The sequence below is a fragment of the Carassius carassius genome, chromosome 21 (genome assembly GCF_963082965.1).
Source record: "Carassius carassius chromosome 21, fCarCar2.1, whole genome shotgun sequence".
NCBI classification, from domain to species: Eukaryota; Metazoa; Chordata; class Actinopteri; order Cypriniformes; family Cyprinidae; genus Carassius; species Carassius carassius.
In genome coordinates this window covers 11,758,591-11,780,514 of record NC_081775.1, presented here as the reverse complement: position 1 = coordinate 11,780,514, position 21,924 = coordinate 11,758,591, and the positions used below count along the sequence as shown (strand labels likewise).

Sequence of the window (21,924 nt, the reverse complement as noted above, 5' to 3'; positions counted from 1 at the left end):
GATTAACGTTATACAAATCGTATGTGAGAATTCTCGTGATTTCTTATCGTTGTTTAGAAAGCAGAATGAAACCTCAAAGTTAAATTGCTTTATTATTATTATTATTATTATTATTATTATTATTATTATTATTATTATCAATACTACCCCATTCCAGAGTACTTAGTTCATGAAGCACAATTAAATAACAGTTTCAGCAAAACAGTTCCTCTTTGCTGATATGACAACGACAAATAAATATTTTAAATATGAGAAGGATTTCAGTTTGCCATGTCAGCAACAAGAAACTGTATTTCTAGATGTTTCATTGGGTACCACATGTTGTGGAATTATAATAATAATCTCCTCTCTGTCTTTGCTTCATTGCATTGTCCAGCCTCTCCAGTGCACCACTGACTGCAAGGACCAGAAGTTAGTAGATCTCCGTCTCAAACTCTGAACTCTGTGTGCTTCACTCGTGCATGGCTGCTCTCAAGCATGTTATGTTATCATCACAGGAACAGGGACTATTAATGAACCAGTCATCTCTTCTGTTACCTGAATGACCTGCTTTACAATCAACAACACATAGACTTTAGACTTTAGTCTGCTTTCTGATAAATTATGTGTCAAAGTATAGTTTATTTCTCAAGCGTGGCCTCGTGTAAACTGAACTACACAATTAGATCTGAATTTTTGTTCCAATATTCCAGTAAAATTACATAAGTTTGCTTACAGTTTACATACATTTATACAAATTCTTCCTGTTTTAAGCATAAATACATTTAATTAATTATTTGCATAAAATAAAAAAACTGCCCGTGGATGTGTTATTTTAGTATTATGTACTGTGTGTACATATATGTACTTATATGTGTATTATGTGAATAGTTTTTGTTTTTTTTAAGCACTACAGTACTGTTTGGATTTACTGCGGCTTTTCTGCAGTTTGTATATTAGAGCAAAAGTGTATATTGTTATTTAGTTTGACCTTCTCTTCTACAGTTTTGATGGCATAATCTTGATATGCCAAAGTTATGAGCAGCTTCCTGACGAGCTGGAGTGTTTGAAAGCACCATTACAGGACTACAGTGCAGTGAGTTCAGCACCACACACACCTGACCAGCCCGGCAGTGAGTTCAGCACCACACACACCTGACCAGCCCGGCTGCTGATATGGATTTCTTTCACACACCTGTCTTCGTTCACATTCAGGTGGACTGTTGTGCTGGTGAAGAGGTCGTGGTGGTCAAGGTTCCTGGTCTCTCTGGAAACAGACTGGTGTTTGCCTGCACCGGTCCGGTGAATCGGGACTATGATGATGTCCGGCGCTTCAGTGATGCTGCTACTAATGGCATTAAGAGGTGCTTCTGCAAACATGATGTGTGTGATATATAAAGATTAATGTGCATCCTGGCAAAACAACATTATCTTTTCTTTTCTTCACGTTCTTCTAGGACACATTTCAGTCTTTAAAGATGACTTTTTCCTCATTTAGAGGTTTTATTATGTTGATCTGAATATTTGTATAATTGTTTTTTGTTATAGGGCTCTGAAAGCTGGCATGAAGCGCCCTCTGCTGGTTTGTCCTCCACACAGTAGCTATGCAAAGAGCACCTTGGTGGCTGTTCTAGGAGCCCTGCATGTTCTCTACTCAGTGAGAAATGTTTTATATTTTATTTTGTAATGTACATTTTTTATTTTCACTTTTATTCATCCAAATGATTACATATTATCAGTTCGGTTTCTGTAAAAAATCCATATCTATCTATCTATCTATCTATCTATCTATCTATCTATCTCTATATATAGCTGTTATTGTTACCTAAAACACATTGTTACATACACACACATATATTATGTACACTATTTTTTTTTTTTTTCGTTTTAGATGTGATTAATCATTGACCTGCACAAATATATACTTCATTCCATTTAAAAACAAAACAAAAAAAGATTTCAAGGTGGTGTTATTTTAAACCAAGAATTAAATTAAGAATATATATATATATATATATATATATATATATATATATATATATTTTTTTTTTTTTTTATTAACACACACACACACACGTAACCTAGTTATTTTTCTGTGTCATCAGCCTTTAGAGGTGAGGGAGCACAAGTTGTCCCCTCATAAGGTGGCTGTGCTGGGCGTCTGGGCGAAGAATCGGACGCAGGGAGAAGCCATTACTGAGCTGGCCACTGCTCTGGAGAGCGGCAGGTATGAGTCTGTCTGCAATTTCATGTGGTCAAAGATTTTGGATTAACCAGGTGTCTGCTATGATCCATTGTGTACAAATAACCGTTAAAGGGATCATTTGTGAATGCTGCAGGTTTGTCTATCGTGACATCGGTGGCTCTGACCCGGAGCGGATGGCTGCCCCTCGGGTAGCTGAGTATGTGCAAGCAGTTTTCAAGGATACTCCTGTAACGGTGAGTCTCTACGTGAGCATTTAAAGCTGTACCTCATCACACTAAGTATTGAGATGCTTCATTCATCTCCATGTCTTTGCTAGGTGACGGTAGTGAGTCATTTGAATACTCTGGAGAAGGAGTATCCCTGTTTGGCTGCGGTCAACCGCTGTGCTAACAGTAAGACATTTTATTTCAAACACTAAACTTATTTTCAGTCCTGTCACTTTTCCTAAAACAGAAATGAATAATATATATTGCAAATAAAATAGCTAATCCATTATGTTTGTGCCTTAGCTGTGCCGCGCCACCAGGCCCGAGTGATCAAGCTGCTCTACTGCGGAGAAGGACCAATTCAACAGACCGTGATGGTTGTTGGCAAGGTGGGTTTCAGGTTACCTATACTTGGACACCAGGGATTGAAGAGTTTCCAGTACATATGAACATTGTATGTTGTGGCAGGGCATCACGTATGACACCGGTGGAGCTGACATCAAGGCCGGAGGAATCATGGCTGGAATGCACAGGGATAAATGTGGATCTGCGGCGGTTGCTGGCTTCTTCCAGGTACTGATCGCATTTGCACCTGCTTTTTTTTTACTGATGAGAATATAAGAGTCTAATGTCAATGTGTGTATTTGTATATATTTTTTTTAGATCTTAGCCAAGCTGAAGCCCAAACACCTGAAGGTTGTGGGTGCAATGGCAATGGTGCGAAACAGTGTCGGATCTGGTAAGCAGTTTTGTGTGCAGATGGTGACCAGTTTGGGTGTCTGTTGCTAAATATGGGTCACTTTTTAATTTTTATGTTTTTGGGGGCAGATTGCTATGTAGCGGACGAGTTAGTAGTGTCTCGTGCTGGTCGCCCCCCCCCCCCCCCCCCCAAAAAAGAAACTAAGATGCCAAAATATTGAAATGAAGGAATATTTCGTTTGTTTGTGTGTAGCACCTCAGCATATCATTTTAAAAGACCTTCTGAGTTTGAGCAGCACATTTCAATACTTAAGTAAAGTAAGTATGAGTAGAAATATAATGTTGGCTTTGCATAGATGCTTGTTATGTTGGACCTAACAGCACATCTTCATATATATGGTCACACTTTATTTTAAAGTCCAATTCTCACTATTAACAAACCATTAACTGTGACTTTTGCCTCAAACTCTAATTTGCTGCTTAATAATAGTTAGTAAGGTAGTTGTTAAGTTTAGATATTGGGTAGGATTAGGGATGTAGAATAAATGCATTATAAGTACTAATAAACAGTCGATATGTTAATAATAGGATTGATAATAATCAACTTGATTTGATTTGCTTTTATTTTTATCTGTTATTTTTCAGTTATTAATTTGTGTTGCTTTATCGAACATGTATATTTAATTTGATCTTTGTTTCAATTAATTAATTTTTTTTTGCAATTTTAGTTGATTTATATATTATTCATTTCAGTCATGAAATTTCAGATAATGCTGGCTATTAGGTCCATTACACGCAACCTGCTATCTTCAGACTAGTGAGATTGCTTGCTCAACCTTTAAATAGTCTGCTTGCCCTGGCCCTGTAGTGTGCTATCAGAGTTCCTCTAAAACCCTCTACCTCCCCCAGCTCCACCTGTCTAGATCTGCTACAGGAATGAAAAACAAGTTATTAGTTTAAATATAACATTATCCTTTTTGGTGATCTAGAGCTCATGTGTGTTTCTCTAGGCATTGGAGGAAGTGTCTCCTCATCTCTTCACTATAGCCACTCTGACAGGACATGCTGTCAGAGCCATGGGACCACATTACTCTGTGAGTACTTCAACAACATACTCCTGCATATCTTCTGAGACACTGTTACACTTCGGTGGTACTTTAAACATTTCAGATATGACCATCTCCATCTTCATATCAATGATCACTTTGATATATTTCAGTCAGGTTTAACAGTACTGCAACAGTTTTAGTAAGAGTTATTAATGGCCTCCTACTTTCTGGTTATTCAGGCAATCTTTCCTTTCTCTTATTACTCAATCTCAGCTCAGCTTTTGAGACTGTCATAAGTTATTACTCATGCGCCTCTCAGGGATTTGCATCTCAGGAGCTACATTATTCTGGTTTCCCTCCTATTTGACAGATAAAATATAAAGATATAAATCTCCCACTGTCTTACTCAAACAGGGTGTTCAACAGGGCTCAGTTATCGGGCCGTTATTTTTTTTATTTACATTATGCCCCTCGGACAAATTATTCCCTGCCATGGTTTTCAGTACCATTTCTATGCCGACGATATTCAGATATACAGTTTGCTGACTTGAATCTATTCACCAGACTACATCTTTAGCATCATGCATCAATGAGTAAAAGACCTGGCTATAAACTTTGGTATCATTCTCGACTCTTCATTAAACCTACTGTAGGTGCTAAAATTAGTAGACTCTCTTAAGCTGCATTTTTTCAACTTTGCCATATTGCCAAACTCCATTCCTTCATCAGCCCAAAAGATGCTGAATCATTAGTACATGCATTTATCACATCTCGCCTCGGTCTGCTCATATCACTCCTATTCTATATAACCTCCACTGGCTACCTGTGTCCTCTCATATTATTTATAATATTCTTCTGCTTACCTTTAAGTTTTATGTTCTTGTTCCTTCTTATCTCTCTAATTTACTTTCTCCTTACATTCCCTCTCGACCCCTTCGATCATCTGGAGGTGAACTACTTTGTATACCGAGATTTCGCATACCACATATGGGGGGCAGATCTTTCTGTTACAGCGCCTAAACTTTGGAACTCATTGCCCCTGTCTCTTAAGACAATAACCGTACTGCATGAATTTTAATCTAAACTAAAGTATGCGTAAAACCAATACTACAGGTCATAATGTGTTTCTTCTTAAACTGTTATGGTTCTCTGTTAGTATGTGATTTTTTCCACTACTATTATGATACGAAACTGCAATCGCACGTGTCTTGGACTTGGTCAGTTGTCCACCTAAGTGATTATGTACAAAATTATTGTTTATGTGCTATTGTCATTGTGAGGCGTCCTTGAGCTTAGGAAAGGCGCTGCATAAATTAAACGTATAATTATTATCTGTCCCTGTAGATCATAATGGATAACGGTGCTGCTCACCACTCAGGAAACGCTCTGCAGTGGCAGAAAGGTAAGAAGAGCTAAGAAGCATTTGTTTTTGCTTCCATAAACGTAGCTTAATTTGTGTGAAATCTGTTTGTGTGGCAGCGGGAGAGGTGCTGGGAGATCTGTTCGAGGTGTCCACCATTCGTCGGGAGGATTACGAGTTCCACAAAGGGAAGTCTGAGTATGAGGAAATCCTGCAGTCCAATAACCTGCCCTCATCCGCCACACCACGTGGACACCAGACACCCGCTGCCTTCCTCATCATGGCTTCTGGACTGGATAAGGTAGACAAACACAAACTGGGTGTATTATTAGTTTAAGAATAATTTTTTTTGTAAAAAATACATACATATTTACCATCTTCATGTTTGTCCCACAGCATGGAATGGACTCGGACAAACCTCTGCCTTACTCCCACATCGACATTGCTGGATCCAGCGGCCCTTTCCCTGGTGTCCCAACAGGCACCCCAATTCTTGCCATGGCGACCAAGTACCTGGAGCTTTAAATACACGTCCAAGGATTTTTCTGATGTTTCATTATTTCAGTTATTTCCGTCTTGTGCCATTTATCTGTTAATGGCTTTCATATCTGCTCCATCTGACACTGTATGTGTTCATGTAAAACTGGGATAAATCATGACCTTTGCTCCTTTCATCCTTCCATGATTAACTGTCCATTTTATAATTTTGTTGCTGCTCCATATTTACATAAATGCATTTCTTCACGTCCTTAAAAACCTCTACGCTCCTCTTATTCAAATTGCAAAACCATCAATTCCCATTTTTTTTAGTACTGTGCAGGTTTTCCGTTTCCGATTAGCATTTAATGAGTGAATTTAATATAGTGAATTAACCAAACCAAAGTAACCTTACAGTTTCTCAGTCGATCAGACATGAAAGAGGAGCTGGGGAAGTTGAGCCAGTGATTGATATTGAATTGCAACTGTGAGAATACAACATATTGTATAACTGCCCATTTTGTAGAAAAGCGTAATGAAAAATGAATAAAAGCATTTTGGCAAAAAAACAATGTTTTCTTTATCAACTGGAAGACCAGCTGATCATTGACCCTAAGAAAAATTTCTCTGTAAATACTGAATAGAATGCGTGAATGTTTATGAAATGCCATAATTTTTCATTGACAAAAGGACAGAAAAAAAAAAGTATTTATTGAAAATTACTTTCAAAATGTTGATCTAAAATGCTTTATTTTTTATAATACATTTTAGATAATCAAATGTAAGTTATAAAATTCAATACATTTCAATAAAATGTATTGATTTACCATTTTAACTCAATTTTAAAACATGAATCAGTTTCAAACGTCTGTACATTTTAAATGTTTGAGTTAGGTTTTGTATAGCACTTAAACCGAGGATGAACTGAAGAGTACAAAAACAAATCTGGATTGAAGAATTCATAATTTAATATTTTAAATTTTTGGCAGGGATGAGAATTTTTTAGATTGAGCCACTGAGATGAATGAGAATGACCATATGTCTTTAAATGCAATTTCTTGTAAATGGGCGGCCAATTACATAATTATTTTACAATTATTTAGGCTGATTAGCCATGGAAAACCTACAATAGCTTTTTTATTTTTATGTTGTATGTACATGTGCAAAATCAGCATTAAGCAACTATAAATTATTGTCCTATAAAACATTTTGCTCAAACACCACAAAACAATTGCAAACACAGGGATCATCCAAACTATGAAAACACCCAAATCAAGATCAACCTGTACTTAACATTTTATTGCAAAGCAATCTGTGAGATTACAATCAGAAAATCAAAATATTATATATTTCTATGTAAAAGTTCACAAAAATGTGAATGGTCTTTACAATATTCAATAAAATTGGTTCTAAATAAGACCAACAGAATGCCAGTGCATAATAATCCTTTATTCATTCAATTTAGTCTATATGCAGGTTCTGTATCACAGGTTTTATCAGAACAAAAAACAAAATAAAGAGAAAAATTAAACCCTCTACGTTTTATATAGCCTTTCTGTCTTTACATATTTTCTTCACTGAAAATGTAGCAAGCAGTGGAGTCGCTGGTCTCTGACGCCTCTAACATCTGAACACTATTGAACATGAGCAGCTCTGAATCCTGTCTAAGAGTTGGAGCTTCTAACAGAGTCAAGTGCTTAAAAGATCCACTTAATTCTTCCAGCAGAACAAGGATTTCTTTTTACGCATTATTAATGTGTCTGATTGTGGAAGGCAGTTCTTAGGTAGGACAGATGATAACAGCTGATAAAAGTTGAATACAGACTGAAAAAAAACCTTTGGTGGCATTTAAACAAACAAGCAAGAATGTGTTACAATCAGTATAGTTCTGCATCTACGTGCCTGACAGGAAGAAGAACTCAAATGCATATAATCCGCACCACAAGTTCTTCACTTTGTGCATTTTGTCTGCTGTTAGCAATACTAAATGTTAGTTTATTTATTTTTAAGCACCCTGGTTGAAGTACAAATGTGTTAGATATGATGGAGAGGCATCTCTGCAGCTGGCTGACTGCTATCACAGGACCCCCCAAAATATATAACTGCAACCTATAACCAAGAACCATGTCTTTTTTTCCACCCTGTTTTTGGATAATAATGGAGCATCAGCTCTTAACTAGAGTGCCATGTCAAATGTACCTGATGTAGAGCGCTTTCATTTCAGCACATTTCCCTTCTGTAAGAAACACTGGACAATATAATACGGAGTCTATGGTTTGTACAATCACTGAGCTGCTGCACTTCCTGCGAGTTAGTCAACATCTGGAGAGGGTCTCATTCAACAGGGGCAAGGAAAAAGGAGGGAAACTGCTTTTGAGGGACCAAATGATACCGAAGCATATGGGAGGAATAAGGCAGAAACAGGAGTGAAGGGTGGGCTTCAGCGTTTACTTGGTGTGAACCATAGAGGTGCTGAACAAAAGCTTCTGCTTTTTCTTCTTCTTCTTACCCCCTTTCTCATCTATAAAATAGAGAGAAGAACGGTCACATGGGTAACAAACATCATGGGAAACAAAAAAAAAGTGATAAAAAAATAATCAGCTTTTATTTATACCCTGTTTCAGTGTTAATTTTATAATAAAAAATAATAAGCTGATGGATCCCACCATATGGGGGGGAAGGGGGGGGGGGGTAAATGGGGACCATTAAGTGTTTTGTTCCCTAAATTCTTCAATATATGTTTAGTGTTCAACAGAAGAAAGAAATGCATACAGGTTTTGTGAGTAAAAGACTCAATTTTTAATTTAACTCTTAATTTTTGGGTGAATGATCAATGATTATATGAATCTTTCTCTCACCAGGGATGGGTAAAGCCTTGGCTGGAGTTTGACTTCCCTGGTCCAGCTGTGATAAAGCCTGTTCAAAGGCCTGACTGAAGGAGTTTTGGAAACTGGGTACTGGGACCCGATCAGATCCGTCACTCTCTCCATCACTGTCTGCCTGAGGAGGGGCCAGGAACATGTCAGCTGTGGAGGGAAAAAAAAATACAAATCACTAAAAATCACTCCTAAATAACAATATTAGGAATCAGTGTAGCCAGTGAGCCAACAGTTAAGCCAACTGATGACAGGATGCTTACCTTTATTTGGGGTTGTTTTAGGCCCGGCATCCACACGGGCTTTCCCATCTTTCAGCATCTGGACAACATTAATATGGTACATTTAACCCTTAATATGCCTTTGTTTTAATTATTCTATTTAAAATTTGTTTCCGTTTCTATGGCTACAAAGTTGACTATTTTGTTGTTATAACCATGAAACCAAGTGCTTTAGGCAGTCGGAGTAAACCTGAGCGAAGGACATGCAGTGAGAGTCCTCTTCCACACTGGCTACGCTCAGAGACGGACTGTGCTCACTCAGATTAGGAAACATCACATCATCTGGAATAAAAACAGGCATTAAGCACAGGAGACTAACCACTGAAGGCCAGGGCAAGAGAGGGTGAGTGTTACCTGCTGAAGGGCTGCCGCTCAGAGGAGACGGAGGTCCCAGCAGGAACTCTGGGAGCTGCACCTGTGAGCCGCTCTGAGGCGGAGATCCAAAGGCAGGAAAATGCTGGAGGTTCTCCAGCCCAATGTGCACCTCTGGATCTGAAGACACAAAGATAAACTCAATAAATCACACCCAGGCAAATCAATTACACCGCCCTGAATAAAGAGAAATGTTCTACAATCAGACATTTGGTCTACTTTCATGAAAGTGTATGCCCTTTATTCCCAGAAAAACTGGAATTAAATTCTCACATTTCCCATGTTTCCTGTTTTCCTCAATTTCAATCCTCTTCTCCCTCCTCTTTTCATCCCTTGCTTTCTTCTGTCTCAGGCGCTTCCGTTTCTCCAAGTCATCTGTCAGAAAGTGACAAATATAATAAAAAAAGTGTGTGAACTAATACAATCATTTACCAATAAATTTTTTCCATTTTTTGTCTCAAAGTTAAAGTAATAAAACCGCAAACATCAAACATACTTGATTCATATATACTTCAAGAAAGCTTTTTTGCTTTTGTTAATTGTATAATAAAATAAATAAAAACCAGATAGAATACAAAAAAGATAAGATAAACAATTGTTAGAACAGAATTAGAATAGAAAGTGCTAGAGTTAGAGTGTCAAATAAAGATGGAAGAGATGTGTTTTTAGCTGATTCTTGAAAACTGCTAAGCACTCACGAGGGAACATTTAATTTAAAAGTGATTTGTGCCTATTTGGGATGGCACAATAAAGCCATGTTCACTTGCAAGCTTCTAGAGGGCACAGAAGTCTGAAGTAATGAATTTAGATAAAGGGGTGCAGATCCAGTGGGGGATTTTTATAGGCAAACATCAATGCCTTGAATTAAAAACAAATATTGTCAGATTATGCATTCCATATGAAACATACATCACTACTGCGGAGATGACGAGTCAGTGTCACCGAATTCAAGAGAGGAGTTACTGATACTCATCAAGGTCAGTAGGGGTTTTTGATTTGCGCTATACCCTTTCAGCAGCCCTGAGCTTAGAACAATGTTCGTAGAGAACATCAGACAGTCAAGGGGCAGAAGGGGTGTTACGGGCTGGCCTGGAAGACAAGGGGCAAACAGTGTCCAAACAAGAAAGTACAGAAAGTATCAGTAGCACTGTTAGCATCAATAGATGATAACCATTTAGAGGGAGGAAGCGAAGATGAAACCATAGCAGATAGCCAGGAGGGTGAGAGTGAGAGTAAGTCATGTTAAAAGATGACATGTGGAGGGGTATGTGTTTTAGGAACCATGTTGAGGTTAAGAGTGAGGAGGAAGTGATTCGAGGTGTGCAGTGGAGTAACCAGCACATGATCAGAGGAGCGGTGTCGTGTGTAAATAAGGTCCAGTTAGTTGCCTGATTTGTGAGTAGCTGTAGTTAACACTCTCGAGATCAAAAGAGGCAAGCAGAGTGTGGAAGTCTGCAGCCTGAGGTTTATCTAGGTGGATGTTGAAGTCTAATATTAATAACATTTATATTAATCATTTATATTAACATTTATATTGTCATGTGCACATAATAACATTTTACAATATCACAGCTTTTATTGTCTTTTTGATCAATTAAATACAGCCTTTGTAAACATAAGCAACTTTTCAAAAACACTGAAATATGGAAAATCTTTCTGCAGATGACCTTTTCAACCCCTGTCTTTTGTTCATCTCTGTGGGTTTCATTATGGAGTGGAATAGTGCATCGTTTATGTTCATGTACCTGCAAAGCTGTCCATGGTCTCTTTTGAGAGAATGGGTGGCTCAAGTTTGAGCTCACACAGACTGAACTCACAGGTGAGTGGCAGGTGAGAGAGGTAACGATGTCGACGGCGAATATCCTGCCAATTAAATTTGTCAATTAGTTTCACAGTAGGCACTAAGCATTACAGAAGCAGTTCAAAACCCGATCCAGTGAGACGGTTATAAATGCACACCAGCAAAAAGTGCATTTATCTGTAATGCTTCAGTGGTGCTGTGGCTTCAGACACTAGGCATTACAGCATCATACCACACTGCTCTTTCACACTCCAGTATAAAGTATTCAGTAAGCAGTTAACTAGTATTCCATCCTGTATCCTGACAACAGCTACTGCAATTCTGTGACATGAATGTGAGAATTAGGAGACGAGCGTGTACCTCGGTGACAGTCTGTCCATCAATCTCCACCACAGTAGCGGTGATAGACTGAGGGCTGTTCTCCAGGCTCCCGTACTCTCTCAGCAGACAGCGCACGTTCACTGGGTGCAGAAACATCTGCTGACCATCCTCAGCTACAGATACAAAAGAGAGAAATAAGTGTCATATTTAGTATCCATTTCAACTGCTTATACTTTGTAAAATATAGCCAGAAAATTAACCTTAACCATCATTACAAATAGACTAACAAACACACACACCTTGATAGAAGTAGTAATATGGGCCATGATGAGCGGCCTGACTTGTCTGAGGGGTCGCTTCTAGCAGTTTGTCCTCCACAGCTCTTTCAGGCATCTCTTCGGCCACCTCAGGAGCACTCGGAGCGGCCATCTCTTCCACAGGCTCCTCATGAGACTTCTGAAGCTCATCATCAAACGCCGAAGCATACTGCAGGACGGGCTGTGTTAGAAGACATAAGTCATACATTGAGCTTTTGTTACCAGAAATGTACAGTGATTTACTGAAATTTATTAACATTTACATAAAAGTTAGTTTTCATTCATTTTGCAGATAAATAAAGTAAAAGTATCTGGTCCATGCCGTTTCTCTACATTGCAAACATTCCCATAGTAAAGTAAATAATTTGAATCGGAGGTGAAGAAAAGAGAAGGTTTAAAATACAACACTTTAAAGAGTCTCTACAAGAAAAAAAAAAAAAAAAATTTTCTGGAGATAAATGACGTGTACTGCAGTGGAATAATTCACTACATCTTGTTCACTCAATCAGGTGACCTGATCACAAGCTCACACACCATTTGTGTCACTCATAAAATTGAAATCTATAAACTTGCAACACAGCACTGGATTAAATCTTAGTATTATGCTAAAAGAAAGGAGCACTGCCTCCACCAACCTTTGAGTTTGTGAGGTTCTTGACCACGGTCACCTCTGGAGAGGAGTGCTCAGATAGAGACAGTTTTCTCATGTCTGCCCAATCAACAGAACCAGCATTTTTACAGCCTTCCTTCAAAAGACGCTCCTCACGCTCCTGTTCGTTCAGAGTCAGAGATACAATGTGAGGGTTATGTGTTTGTGTGCAGTGTTAGGGAAAAAAAACCACACACACAAAAAAAAACTTAAGTGTAACATAGCTCAATGCTTTTTCCGTGTCATGTAGCACTTCCAGAAAAAAACTCAGCCTTTATTAACGTATGTAACGTTATATATTTTCAGATTTATAAAATAGTTTACAAAGCAGACAATGTTTATAAAACATTAAAGTCAGTAGTTCAAGCTGTCAACCTAAATTCTCATCATTTATACGTTATAGATTATTCATTGACGAGGTACGAGATGCAAAAGTTATTGAAATAGCTTTAAATGTAGTTTAAGCTTTTTAAGTAACTTATACAACTATGTTTTCATTTACTTTTGTGTAGTTTTAAGGTAACCAAAGTAATCTCAGAAAGTTATGCAATGCAATCCAAAGTCACATAGGTTTTACGGTAATTTTTTCAGCTATTTTTAATGTCACTGTCATTGTTTGTTTTGTTTCATAAAACCGTTCACGAAACAGAAGCCAGTTGCATCTAAATGATGAAGTTTGGTGCTCAGTGTTTTCCTGTAACAAATTACCGGTATACAATGAATAATGAGTTACAAAATTCAGTGGTTTTTTTTTTTCCACCTCATTGTCAATGTCCAAACTATAAGCAACCTATACAAACCACTTTTTCTAAACAGCAGCATAACTTGTTTAGCTTGTTTCAAGTTTAAGTGGTTTGTAACTAGAGTCAAGGCAGCTTTTCCAACCCAACATTCATATGCCAGTGTGAATGCATGTGTACCTGCAGCTGCAGCAGGGCGCTCTGTATGAAACAGGCCTGTGGGTCGTCTTTCTCTTGGCTGAGCTGGGTTTGGAGAGCCACCCTCTCTTCAGCCAGCAAACCCAAAACCTGCTCCTGAGACGCCAACAGCAGCTTAGAGTATGCACACAAATGCCCATCTGCAACACATGAAGGAAAGTGTCAAATAAGACCCAGTCAAACAAACACCATAAAGGCTCACACGAACAGCAAAATGTCTCACCTCCAAAATGAATGGGCTCTTCCACCTTCACCCACTGACAGCTTGGAAGAGCCACCAGCGATCCTTTCTCTCTTCGCATCAGACGCATTGTGATGACGTTACCAGTCACGTACTGACGCGTCTCCATTGCAACCACACTAAAAGATGACAAGACAGGCTTCAGTGACAACGGTGAACAAACGGCAATGTCTTGACTGAATTATGTCACTTCTATATACCAGGGGTTGATTTAAATAAAATAACAGATTTCTGCATCATGACATTAACACCGATTTAAAAAAAAAAAACTAATCAAGTATTATAAACCTGTGTTTTCTGTACGAACCTCTTGAGATCAGCGCTGTGCACGGCCTCATAGCAAATGGGGCACTTGGACCAACTCTTCTCGCTCAGAGAGAGGTAGTGCAGCATGCATGGCCAACAGTAGATGTGGCCGCAGCGCGTGATGTGGGCAGCCACAGGGGGATACAGGCAGATCGGACAAGACGGCACCTCGTGACTGTAGATGCGCTGTGTGGACAGAGTAAAAAAAAAAAAAAAAAATACGGCATGATGGACATGCTGAGATTTGTAGAAAAGGCACTAACAGGATGTACAAGGAAGTGTGACGTCTGACCACTTGCTGCACACAGTCCCAGTCCACCAAAGTGTCCGGATCAGTGAAGTGGGCTTGATAGTCTTGATAATCAATTACCACAAACTGGCAACTGGTGGAGAAAGGGACAATGCACTCATCCGCTTAGCATTTTTCTCATTTTATCAGCTTATGATAACACTACAGTACACAGAGTATTGTTGCACATGATTTTATATCAATTCATATAAATGTATGCAACATATTCTACTGTACTCACTTAGCCTGCAGGAAAAGCTCCTTGTTGAAGGGCTTGTGTTTGTGACCCCACTTGTTGCGGCGACCCCAGCAATAGTGGCCATCAGCTCCAGAGCCAAAATGGCCTCCTCGTGGCTCAAACGTGAAGTTGAGCAGGTGGTTCAAACTTATCTTTTTGGGTCCAGCAAACTGAGCCGGGCTAAACTCTGCCCGGCGGTTCTCTGCTACCTAATGACAGAATCCAACAGTTAACCCTGGTTAACCCATATAAGAACAGGTTTGTTTGTTTACTTTGCATTACAGGCATTATAGTAGTTAATTAATAATAAGGAAGCATAAAAACAGCCGTTCATGAAAGTGAATCATAATCCAAAGTTTTATTTAAACGCACCTCTTCTCTTCTCCCACCACCAGCGAGTCCATACTGTTGCCCCCCTCTGCCACCTCTCTGAGGGGGTCTCTTGTCAAAATTCTTGCTTTTAATTGGCTGGGAGCGGCGTGGGCCGGGAAAGCTCTCAGCCTTGGCAAAAGTGGGCTCACGCTTGCGACTATAGCGCTTTGAGCCACCATTATTCTTACCATCTGAAAGAACAGGGGGATGTTGTTAGAAATGTCAAAAAACATCAATATATTACTTTTAGCATAACATTTATTAGACAAGGGGCTGTCCCAGCAACTTCAGAAACTTTTTACATTTTCTTGAATGCAATATTGAGAACTTTTTTTTTATTGCTTCCATTGTCCTCATTTGTAAATTGCTTTGGATTAAAGTGTCTGCTAAATGGCTAAATGTAAACTTTAAGTGCATTTGCCCTCAGTGAGCGGAGTTATTGTAGAATGAAACTCGATGTGATTTTTCATTATTTTTGACAACATTCACGGTCTTAACTAATCAACCCAGTCACCTGCTGCTCTTTTTGTTTCAGAGAAGACCACGTGTTAATAGCAGAGGGGTGTAAACACACAAAGCTTATCATCCGTCAGCAGAGACCGCCATCCCATACAGTTCCAAAGCCCACATCAAAAACCTATAAAACCTATATGACACCGTTTTAGTTCTTATCCACAGTGATTTCATTGTGATATGCTGGAGGCTTTTAATAAGCTATAAGCTAAAGGGCAATACACCACTGAAGCTTTTCTTGTGGTCACATGGCAGACAAGAATAGATCCTGACTATGATTCTCATGCATCTGATCTGCTACTAAGAGGAGGGGACATTAAACCCAAATATAAGTTTGCCCCTTGGGTAGAGCAGGAAATTCAGAGGAATTCTATTAGTTTGTTAGGTTAGTTTATGGGAATTCAGTTTTGATTATAAGAGGGTGACACACACACACACCACCCATGTTTAGTTTACATTGGGAGGACATATGCACTTAGAGCTTAGACTGACACCAGAATAAATTACATAAACATAGGCTGATGTCTAAACCCAGTCAGAACAAGCTGGTTTAAAAATACATTAAATTCCATAATTAGTATTTTTGAATGCCATTTAATAACAAACACACAGTTACAAAACGTGCAAAAACCCATGAAAGGCTACAAGTTTAATGAATATTAAATGCTTACATTTAAAATGTTTTTTTTATTCACTTTGCATGCACATTTTATCATGAAGAAATTAAGAATGTCATTCGATTCCAGTTACTTATCATTTGTGATCCTGGTATTAAATTACATTTAATAATACTCATTAGATGATTTAATATCAATGAAAACGGTTCTGCCTTTCTTCCAAGAATTTACAGCTTTCAGACTGTATGTTTTTTGCATATTTATTCTGGTGTTCATCGGTGTCATAACAAATTTTCTGATAACATAGCCAGTGTACGTGTGTGTCACTCTGTTTAAATGTATAAAAATAAATATCATAAACTAAAATCCTTAAAGTACTAATATTACATTTCCTTAAAACAAACTTAATTGTATCTCCTTAATTTATATGCATGTAATTCAATACATTTATTTATAATTAATAAACTTATTTATATATTATTTTACAGGTCGTTTAGTTTATTATTGGTTTGATTTGTTTAATAAGAAAAAAAAAATAAGACACCCCTAAAAAAACATTTCAGAGAAAATACCGCCTCTTAACAGAAGTTCATTTCTGGCACGGTCAATCTTGACTGATGCTGTTTATTGAGGTTTCCTCTCTTGTTTATTCAGGAAACGAGCCAATCGCTGGCCATGGCTACGTCATCTCGGCAGACAAACAACAGCATGCCGTGAGCCCCAAACACACACTTTCCCCGCAAAGTTGACTACGATAAGAGTGTATTGGACGCCGGTTCTCTACCTGTTTTGGCTTTAGAGTCTGCAGGAGTCGGGCCTGTAGAGCTGGAGCGGGGCGGGATCTTCGTACTGCTGCTGTTGTTGGCGTTTGGGTTTTTCTCCATATTGAGGCCGAACCGCGGAGAGAGAGCCTCCGAGCTCTCTAGCATTAAACGGGGTAAACGGGGAGAACAACGGGTCGTTGAGAATGCGGGTCAGGCGACGAAGGCCCTTAATCATTTCTGTCAAACACGGAGACCCCATTACGGCGACATCTTGACTACAAACAAACCAAGAGAAAAACAGAGACACAATCCAAATGTCTCAGTAAAAACACAGCTAACACAAAAAAACGAGTGCCCAAAATGCGGGGCCTCGCCCCTTGAAAAGCGTCGTTTTTCCTTGGCGTGGGAAGTGTTGCGCCCCACAAGGCGTTAACCGCTCTCCAAAAGAGGAAAACGGATGAATGAATAAATGGGTTTTAACCCAAATTTTAGTTCAGCTAAACAACGTCAGATATATGGCGACGGGTCGCCAATCGGGAACCGTAAACACCCGGATGAGGGTTATAAGTATCGCAGGTTGACGTTGTGCGCATGCGCGGATTCAGCCATTCTGATTGGTGCAGTTGACTGCAAGATGTGGTGTAATGTATGTGTAATCTCACACTCTCATACTTTTTATTGACAGATAAAAAGTATGTTTCTGCCATCGCCGCGTTTATTGTTGTTCATATTTGGTTTATTCGAAAGAGACGTCTACAGACATAAACAGAAGCAGAAGTAAATATTTTAATGAATACAGGAGAAAATGCATATACACGTGACGTACTCAGCACATGGCCAGAGTTGATACAGTAATATCAGTAATGTGAATGATATACTGCACAAAACAAAATACACAAATGTGTCTTGTGATATAAAAAATTTTAAGGCTCCACATGAACCCTTTAATATCAGTACATTAAATATCAGTATCTCCCAGATTACTGCATGGTTAAACTACTCGTCTAAAGTATTTTCTTTGAGGGGATTTATGTCTCTTTATCACCATCATCATCATCGCTCCCATCTTCACCAGCTTCCTCCTCTCTGACATTACTCAGGGAACAGCTCAGGATCGCTCTCCTAACCTCTTGTTTCTCGGCTGTGTTGTGGACAGGAAACAAAGAGAAAGTGTGTATACAGTATGGGAAACATCTACATCAGTGGTTGTCAGATTGGTGGATTAAAAGAATAGTTCAAAATGAACATTCTGTTATGATTTACTCAGCCTCAAATTATTCCAAACCTGAATTTATTCAGCAGAAGAAAGAAACCTGTACATGTTTATAGTATTGCATTTCCAGATATGCATGGCTTGCCAACTGGGGACGCTCTTTTTCAAAATAAATAGATTTATTGGTGAATTGTGCTTAAAATTATGGAAGCCCTTAAAGACCATGCATTATATATTTTTTCTTTATTTGTTATTTTCTTGTGATCGCAACAAAGTTTTCCTCTTCACTTCAACATAACAAAATAGTTGTTTACTGTGATCTCGACCTAACTTTCTCATATCTTAACATAGAAAGCCGTTTTCTCATGGCCTACAACAAAATAGTTTTATTCTTGTGATCTCAAGTCTTTTTTTGTGTTCTCAACCTTAATTTTCTTGCAATCTCGACATAAATTGTTTTTCCATGATCGGTGCTTAATTTTCTCATGATCTCTAGACTTAAAGTTTTTCTTGTGATGTCAACATAAAATAATGGTTTTCTCATGACTACAATTAAAATGAATTATAATATAATAAACAAAAAAAACTAAAATGTATAATAATACTTATTGCAGATAGATAGATATATACATGGATTATTTTTTTATCTGAGCAAAAACAGTTATTTTTCTTCTGTTTCAGAGTTCTGAATCTTATGCCAAGTTCACACTGCACGATTTGTGAAAGTTGTCGGATCACTGTTGTTTTCACACTGCACAACTATCTGAGGTAGCATTCAGTTGCTGCTGTGTTCATATTGCCCGATGGATTGGCTGGCGACGGGAGGTTACACTGCATGACTTAAGAATAGGAAGAATCAAAAAGTGGTTTTGGTCTATGTAGCTTATTTTTTTGGGGGGGGGGAGGTGATTTTTTTTATACAAGTCGTTAGTTGAAATTATATTAAGCCTTAAAGTTCTGCATAGTTAAGGGCGTGGCCACTTGAGTGACAGGTGGATTACCGCTGTTGTCACCACTGTCAAGCTAGGTGGGCCTGGTTTCAGCAACCAGCTCCTGCTTTTTTGTCCATTTTCAATTATCCAGGGGCCTGTACCATGATGGTAGCTGAACAACTTCAGAGTTACAGGATAAGTTTTGAGTAGATAAAACCAAACCACTCCAATCCTGCTTTATTGGTACCATGATGATGTTCATCAACTTTCTTTGTCAACTCAGGCTTTGATCCTCAGTTTGTGGAGCGCGTTCACGTGAATGTGTGACATCACTTGCGAACAGCCAATCACGAGCCTTGCAACACAAAGCAAGTTTGATTTACTTCTCGCGAGAGACCCAGCGAGATTCAAAACTTAAGGTTAAAGGTTTCGCTAAAGGTTAAGAGATTAAAGAATATGACAAATTTAAACGTCATATGAAAAATGAAGGAGGACAAATAAAATAAATGATCTTGCTCTATCAGTGCAGTGACAAACTTAAGTTAGTTTGAAAAATATATAGTGATAAATATATACATTTGAAAATATATAGTGATAGAGACTCGAACATAAGGTCAGATTTTTTTTTTTTTTTAAATAGTGCAATCTATTGATACTACAGCTTATTTATATTACATGATCTGTATACATTAATATTAATGTAAAATAAACAATTTATAATATCTGTTAAACTAAAATTGCTTGTGTGTAGAAGAGAAATAATAATAATAATAATAATAATATGAATCACAATAATTACATAAATCATAAAATAACTTTTTTTTTAGCATTACTGACCTTTAATTTGGAGCAGGATAAACTGGAGTGACTTTGTGTCAGACATGTGTCACTTCTCTCGCATCTGATTAGTCCAACTTCAGTTTGAGATCTCTAACCCAGAACATAACCTGCCCCAGAGCAGGTTAGCCGTGGAGTGTAAGTTACTATGGCAATGAATGCCCCTAATAGCCAAGCCACTTACGTGGTACCTAAAACCCAAGATTGGTGCAAACTAACCTGAAATTTACCTGGATGGCCAGCTAATCAAGCTTCATGGTACAGACCCCAGGAGTGCCATGTTACCAAGATAGTGACAGCTGGCCCCGCCCACTATGAGCTTCAAAAAGGCTCTTTCTGAAAAAACTACGGGTGACATCATGGACACTCAGTCCATGTTTTCATAAAGTCTATAGTTCCAACACTACTCCAACACACAAACCATGTATTTTTCAAATAAAACCGAAGGACCAGATTATCTGAATCAGGTGTGTTTAATTAGGATTGGAGCTAAACTCTGCAGGGCTGTTGCCCTCCAGGAATTGGGTTTGACTCCCTGGCAAAAGCTGGCAGTGTGAGAAAAAAAAAATCTATTTTGCTGAAAACATCATATGTAATAAGATTTTTATTTTTTGGTCAAGATCAGAAAGAAAAATAATAATAGTAATGCATGACCTTTAAGAGTTTCCGTATATAATTAAGGATAGACTGTAATATAACAGAAAGAACTTAACTTACCATCCGTCTTGCAGTCTGGCAGCATTCTGTGGAGCTGTTGTCTGTTATATTTAACAAGGAACTTCTGACATGTTCGAATCGTACCTGTGGAAGAGATCATGGACTGCTGTAAGAGCACATGGTGTGGAGTTTGGTGTCAGATGGATGCTGAACTAGACAGAAGCTCTCTTACCTCCGACATGTAAGCAGTTGAGAAAGCACTGCACCTTCTGGCCTCTGTTCTCGAGGCAGGTGATGAAAGAAAGGGCAGACCAGATGAGTCGATAGTGTTTTTTCCTGCTGCGTATCAGGACCACTCCAGTGTGAGCATTCAGGTATTTCACTACAAGAGATTTGACAAGATTGTATCTTTCTGTAATGAAGCATTGAAGTGAGCTCTATAAACGTAGTTTGCACCGCATCAAAACAACGGTAACGTAAAGCGAGCAGCAGTCTGATTATTTCTTATCTGGTTGAGATCTTAATAGGCAGAAAATAATAACAAGCACAGTGTTCACCTATCACCCCTATGTTGAAGAGCGCTGATCCGTAGTCGCCGTGCGCTCGGTTCACGGCTGCTCGGAGTGTGTTGTAGATGGTTCTGTCCTCCAACAGCTGAAGATTGCTCCGATCAGGGACGCAAACCTCACACAGCAAATACCTGGACAGGTCACAGAATAACGAGAGGTTAGAACTGTTTATAAGTTTTAAAAAGCGCAAAATAACTCTTTTCCATCATTACCTCGACTTGAATCGGACCATATTTCCAACACGTGCATTACTAGCTTTGAAAACACTATGCTTTACTTCCGGGTTTCTTTTGGCCAATAATAGTCTTCGTGGCCAAAGGGGGCGGGGTAACAGCTTGCATAAAAAATCACTAATGTATTTGTTTAATTACTTTAATAACACATTTTAACCAGTACCACTATATTCACAGTGGCAAAATCGTTCTTCTGAACACCACTACAATAGAAACAGAAGAATATTGAGCGTTGTGTGAAAGGGAAGGTTTCAAGGACTATTGTTTTTAAAATGTTGTTAGTTATTTTATATAATAGATCAGTGAGTTATTTACAGCACTAACAGTATTTGTTATTAGACATCCTATTTATTCTGGTTTAAATTTTCTTGTTTTATTAAATTTAACATGTAAATAATTAATTAAAAACCTGCAGAAATGTATAATTAATTTAGGAATAATTATTTTGCTAAAAAAGATATATAAAATTTTTGTATAAATGTAGTTCAGATTTTTTTTCTTACCCATATTGTATATACCATCACATTTTAAACATTTTATTAGCACTGTTAGTGCAATGTACTTTTTACAGTTATTGCAATTCAACACGTTTATTTTTTCAAGACATTAGCC

The 21,924-nt window shown here is 38.2% G+C and overlaps 3 protein-coding genes across 3 annotated transcripts; 1 reads left to right on the top strand and 2 right to left on the bottom strand.

Moving 5' to 3' along the window:
- The first annotated feature begins 220 nt into the window (after window positions 1–220).
- On the top strand, window positions 221–6,548 carry LOC132098254 (putative aminopeptidase W07G4.4). Its single transcript, XM_059504428.1, has 16 exons — window positions 221–411; window positions 985–1,075; window positions 1,195–1,343; window positions 1,528–1,636; window positions 2,085–2,206; window positions 2,319–2,418; window positions 2,502–2,577; window positions 2,695–2,780; window positions 2,860–2,964; window positions 3,055–3,130; window positions 3,220–3,261; window positions 3,344–3,408; window positions 4,101–4,184; window positions 5,484–5,541; window positions 5,619–5,800; window positions 5,896–6,548. The coding sequence occupies exons 1-16, from the start codon at window positions 221–223 to the stop codon at window positions 6,022–6,024; spliced, it is 1,665 nt and encodes a 554-aa protein (XP_059360411.1). The 3' UTR covers window positions 6,025–6,548.
- Window positions 6,549–8,237: 1,689 nt separating this feature from the next.
- Window positions 8,238–17,427, bottom strand: rnf10 (ring finger protein 10). Its single transcript, XM_059503320.1, has 17 exons — window positions 16,892–17,427; window positions 14,978–15,168; window positions 14,609–14,814; window positions 14,371–14,461; window positions 14,080–14,264; window positions 13,755–13,891; window positions 13,514–13,671; window positions 12,580–12,714; window positions 11,927–12,125; window positions 11,667–11,800; window positions 11,251–11,368; window positions 9,779–9,880; window positions 9,488–9,625; window positions 9,324–9,415; window positions 9,116–9,173; window positions 8,835–9,002; window positions 8,238–8,497 (listed from the first exon to the last, which is right to left on the bottom strand). The coding sequence occupies exons 1-17, from the start codon at window positions 17,034–17,036 to the stop codon at window positions 8,424–8,426; spliced, it is 2,331 nt and encodes a 776-aa protein (XP_059359303.1). The 5' UTR covers window positions 17,037–17,427; the 3' UTR covers window positions 8,238–8,423.
- A 214-nt stretch (window positions 17,428–17,641) lies between these two features.
- Window positions 17,642–21,425, bottom strand: pop5 (POP5 homolog, ribonuclease P/MRP subunit). Its single transcript, XM_059503321.1, has 5 exons — window positions 21,292–21,425; window positions 21,068–21,210; window positions 20,743–20,892; window positions 20,571–20,654; window positions 17,642–18,012 (listed from the first exon to the last, which is right to left on the bottom strand). Exons 1-5 carry the CDS (start codon window positions 21,309–21,311, stop codon window positions 17,900–17,902), a joined length of 510 nt encoding a protein of 169 aa, XP_059359304.1. The 5' UTR covers window positions 21,312–21,425; the 3' UTR covers window positions 17,642–17,899.
- Between the last annotated feature and the right edge of the window lie 499 nt (window positions 21,426–21,924).

What these genes read in the sequence shown, in the direction of transcription:
- LOC132098254 (XM_059504428.1), top strand. Translation starts at nt 221, where the DNA reads ATGACAACGACAAATAAATATTTTAAATATGAGAAGGATTTCAGTTTG. An exon ending in GCTACTAATGGCATTAAGAG is followed by an intron (nt 1,344 to 1,527) that starts GTGCTTCTGCAA and finishes TTTTTGTTATAG; the next exon opens with GGCTCTGAAAGCTGGCATGA. An exon ending in CGGTTGCTGGCTTCTTCCAG is followed by an intron (nt 2,965 to 3,054) that starts GTACTGATCGCA and finishes TATTTTTTTTAG; the next exon opens with ATCTTAGCCAAGCTGAAGCC.
- rnf10 (XM_059503320.1), bottom strand. Translation starts at nt 17,036, where the DNA reads ATGCTAGAGAGCTCGGAGGCTCTCTCTCCGCGGTTCGGCCTCAATATG. An exon ending in GACCATGGACAGCTTTGCAG is followed by an intron (nt 9,881 to 11,250) that starts GTACATGAACAT and finishes ACTTTCTGACAG; the next exon opens with ATGACTTGGAGAAACGGAAG. An exon ending in CAAGGCTTTACCCATCCCTG is followed by an intron (nt 8,498 to 8,834) that starts GTGAGAGAAAGA and finishes TCTATTTTATAG; the next exon opens with ATGAGAAAGGGGGTAAGAAG.
- pop5 (XM_059503321.1), bottom strand. Translation starts at nt 21,311, where the DNA reads ATGGTCCGATTCAAGTCGAG. An exon ending in CTTCAACATAGGGGTGATAG is followed by an intron (nt 20,893 to 21,067) that starts GTGAACACTGTG and finishes AATCTCTTGTAG; the next exon opens with TGAAATACCTGAATGCTCAC. An exon ending in CAACTGCTTACATGTCGGAG is followed by an intron (nt 20,655 to 20,742) that starts GTAAGAGAGCTT and finishes TCTCTTCCACAG; the next exon opens with GTACGATTCGAACATGTCAG.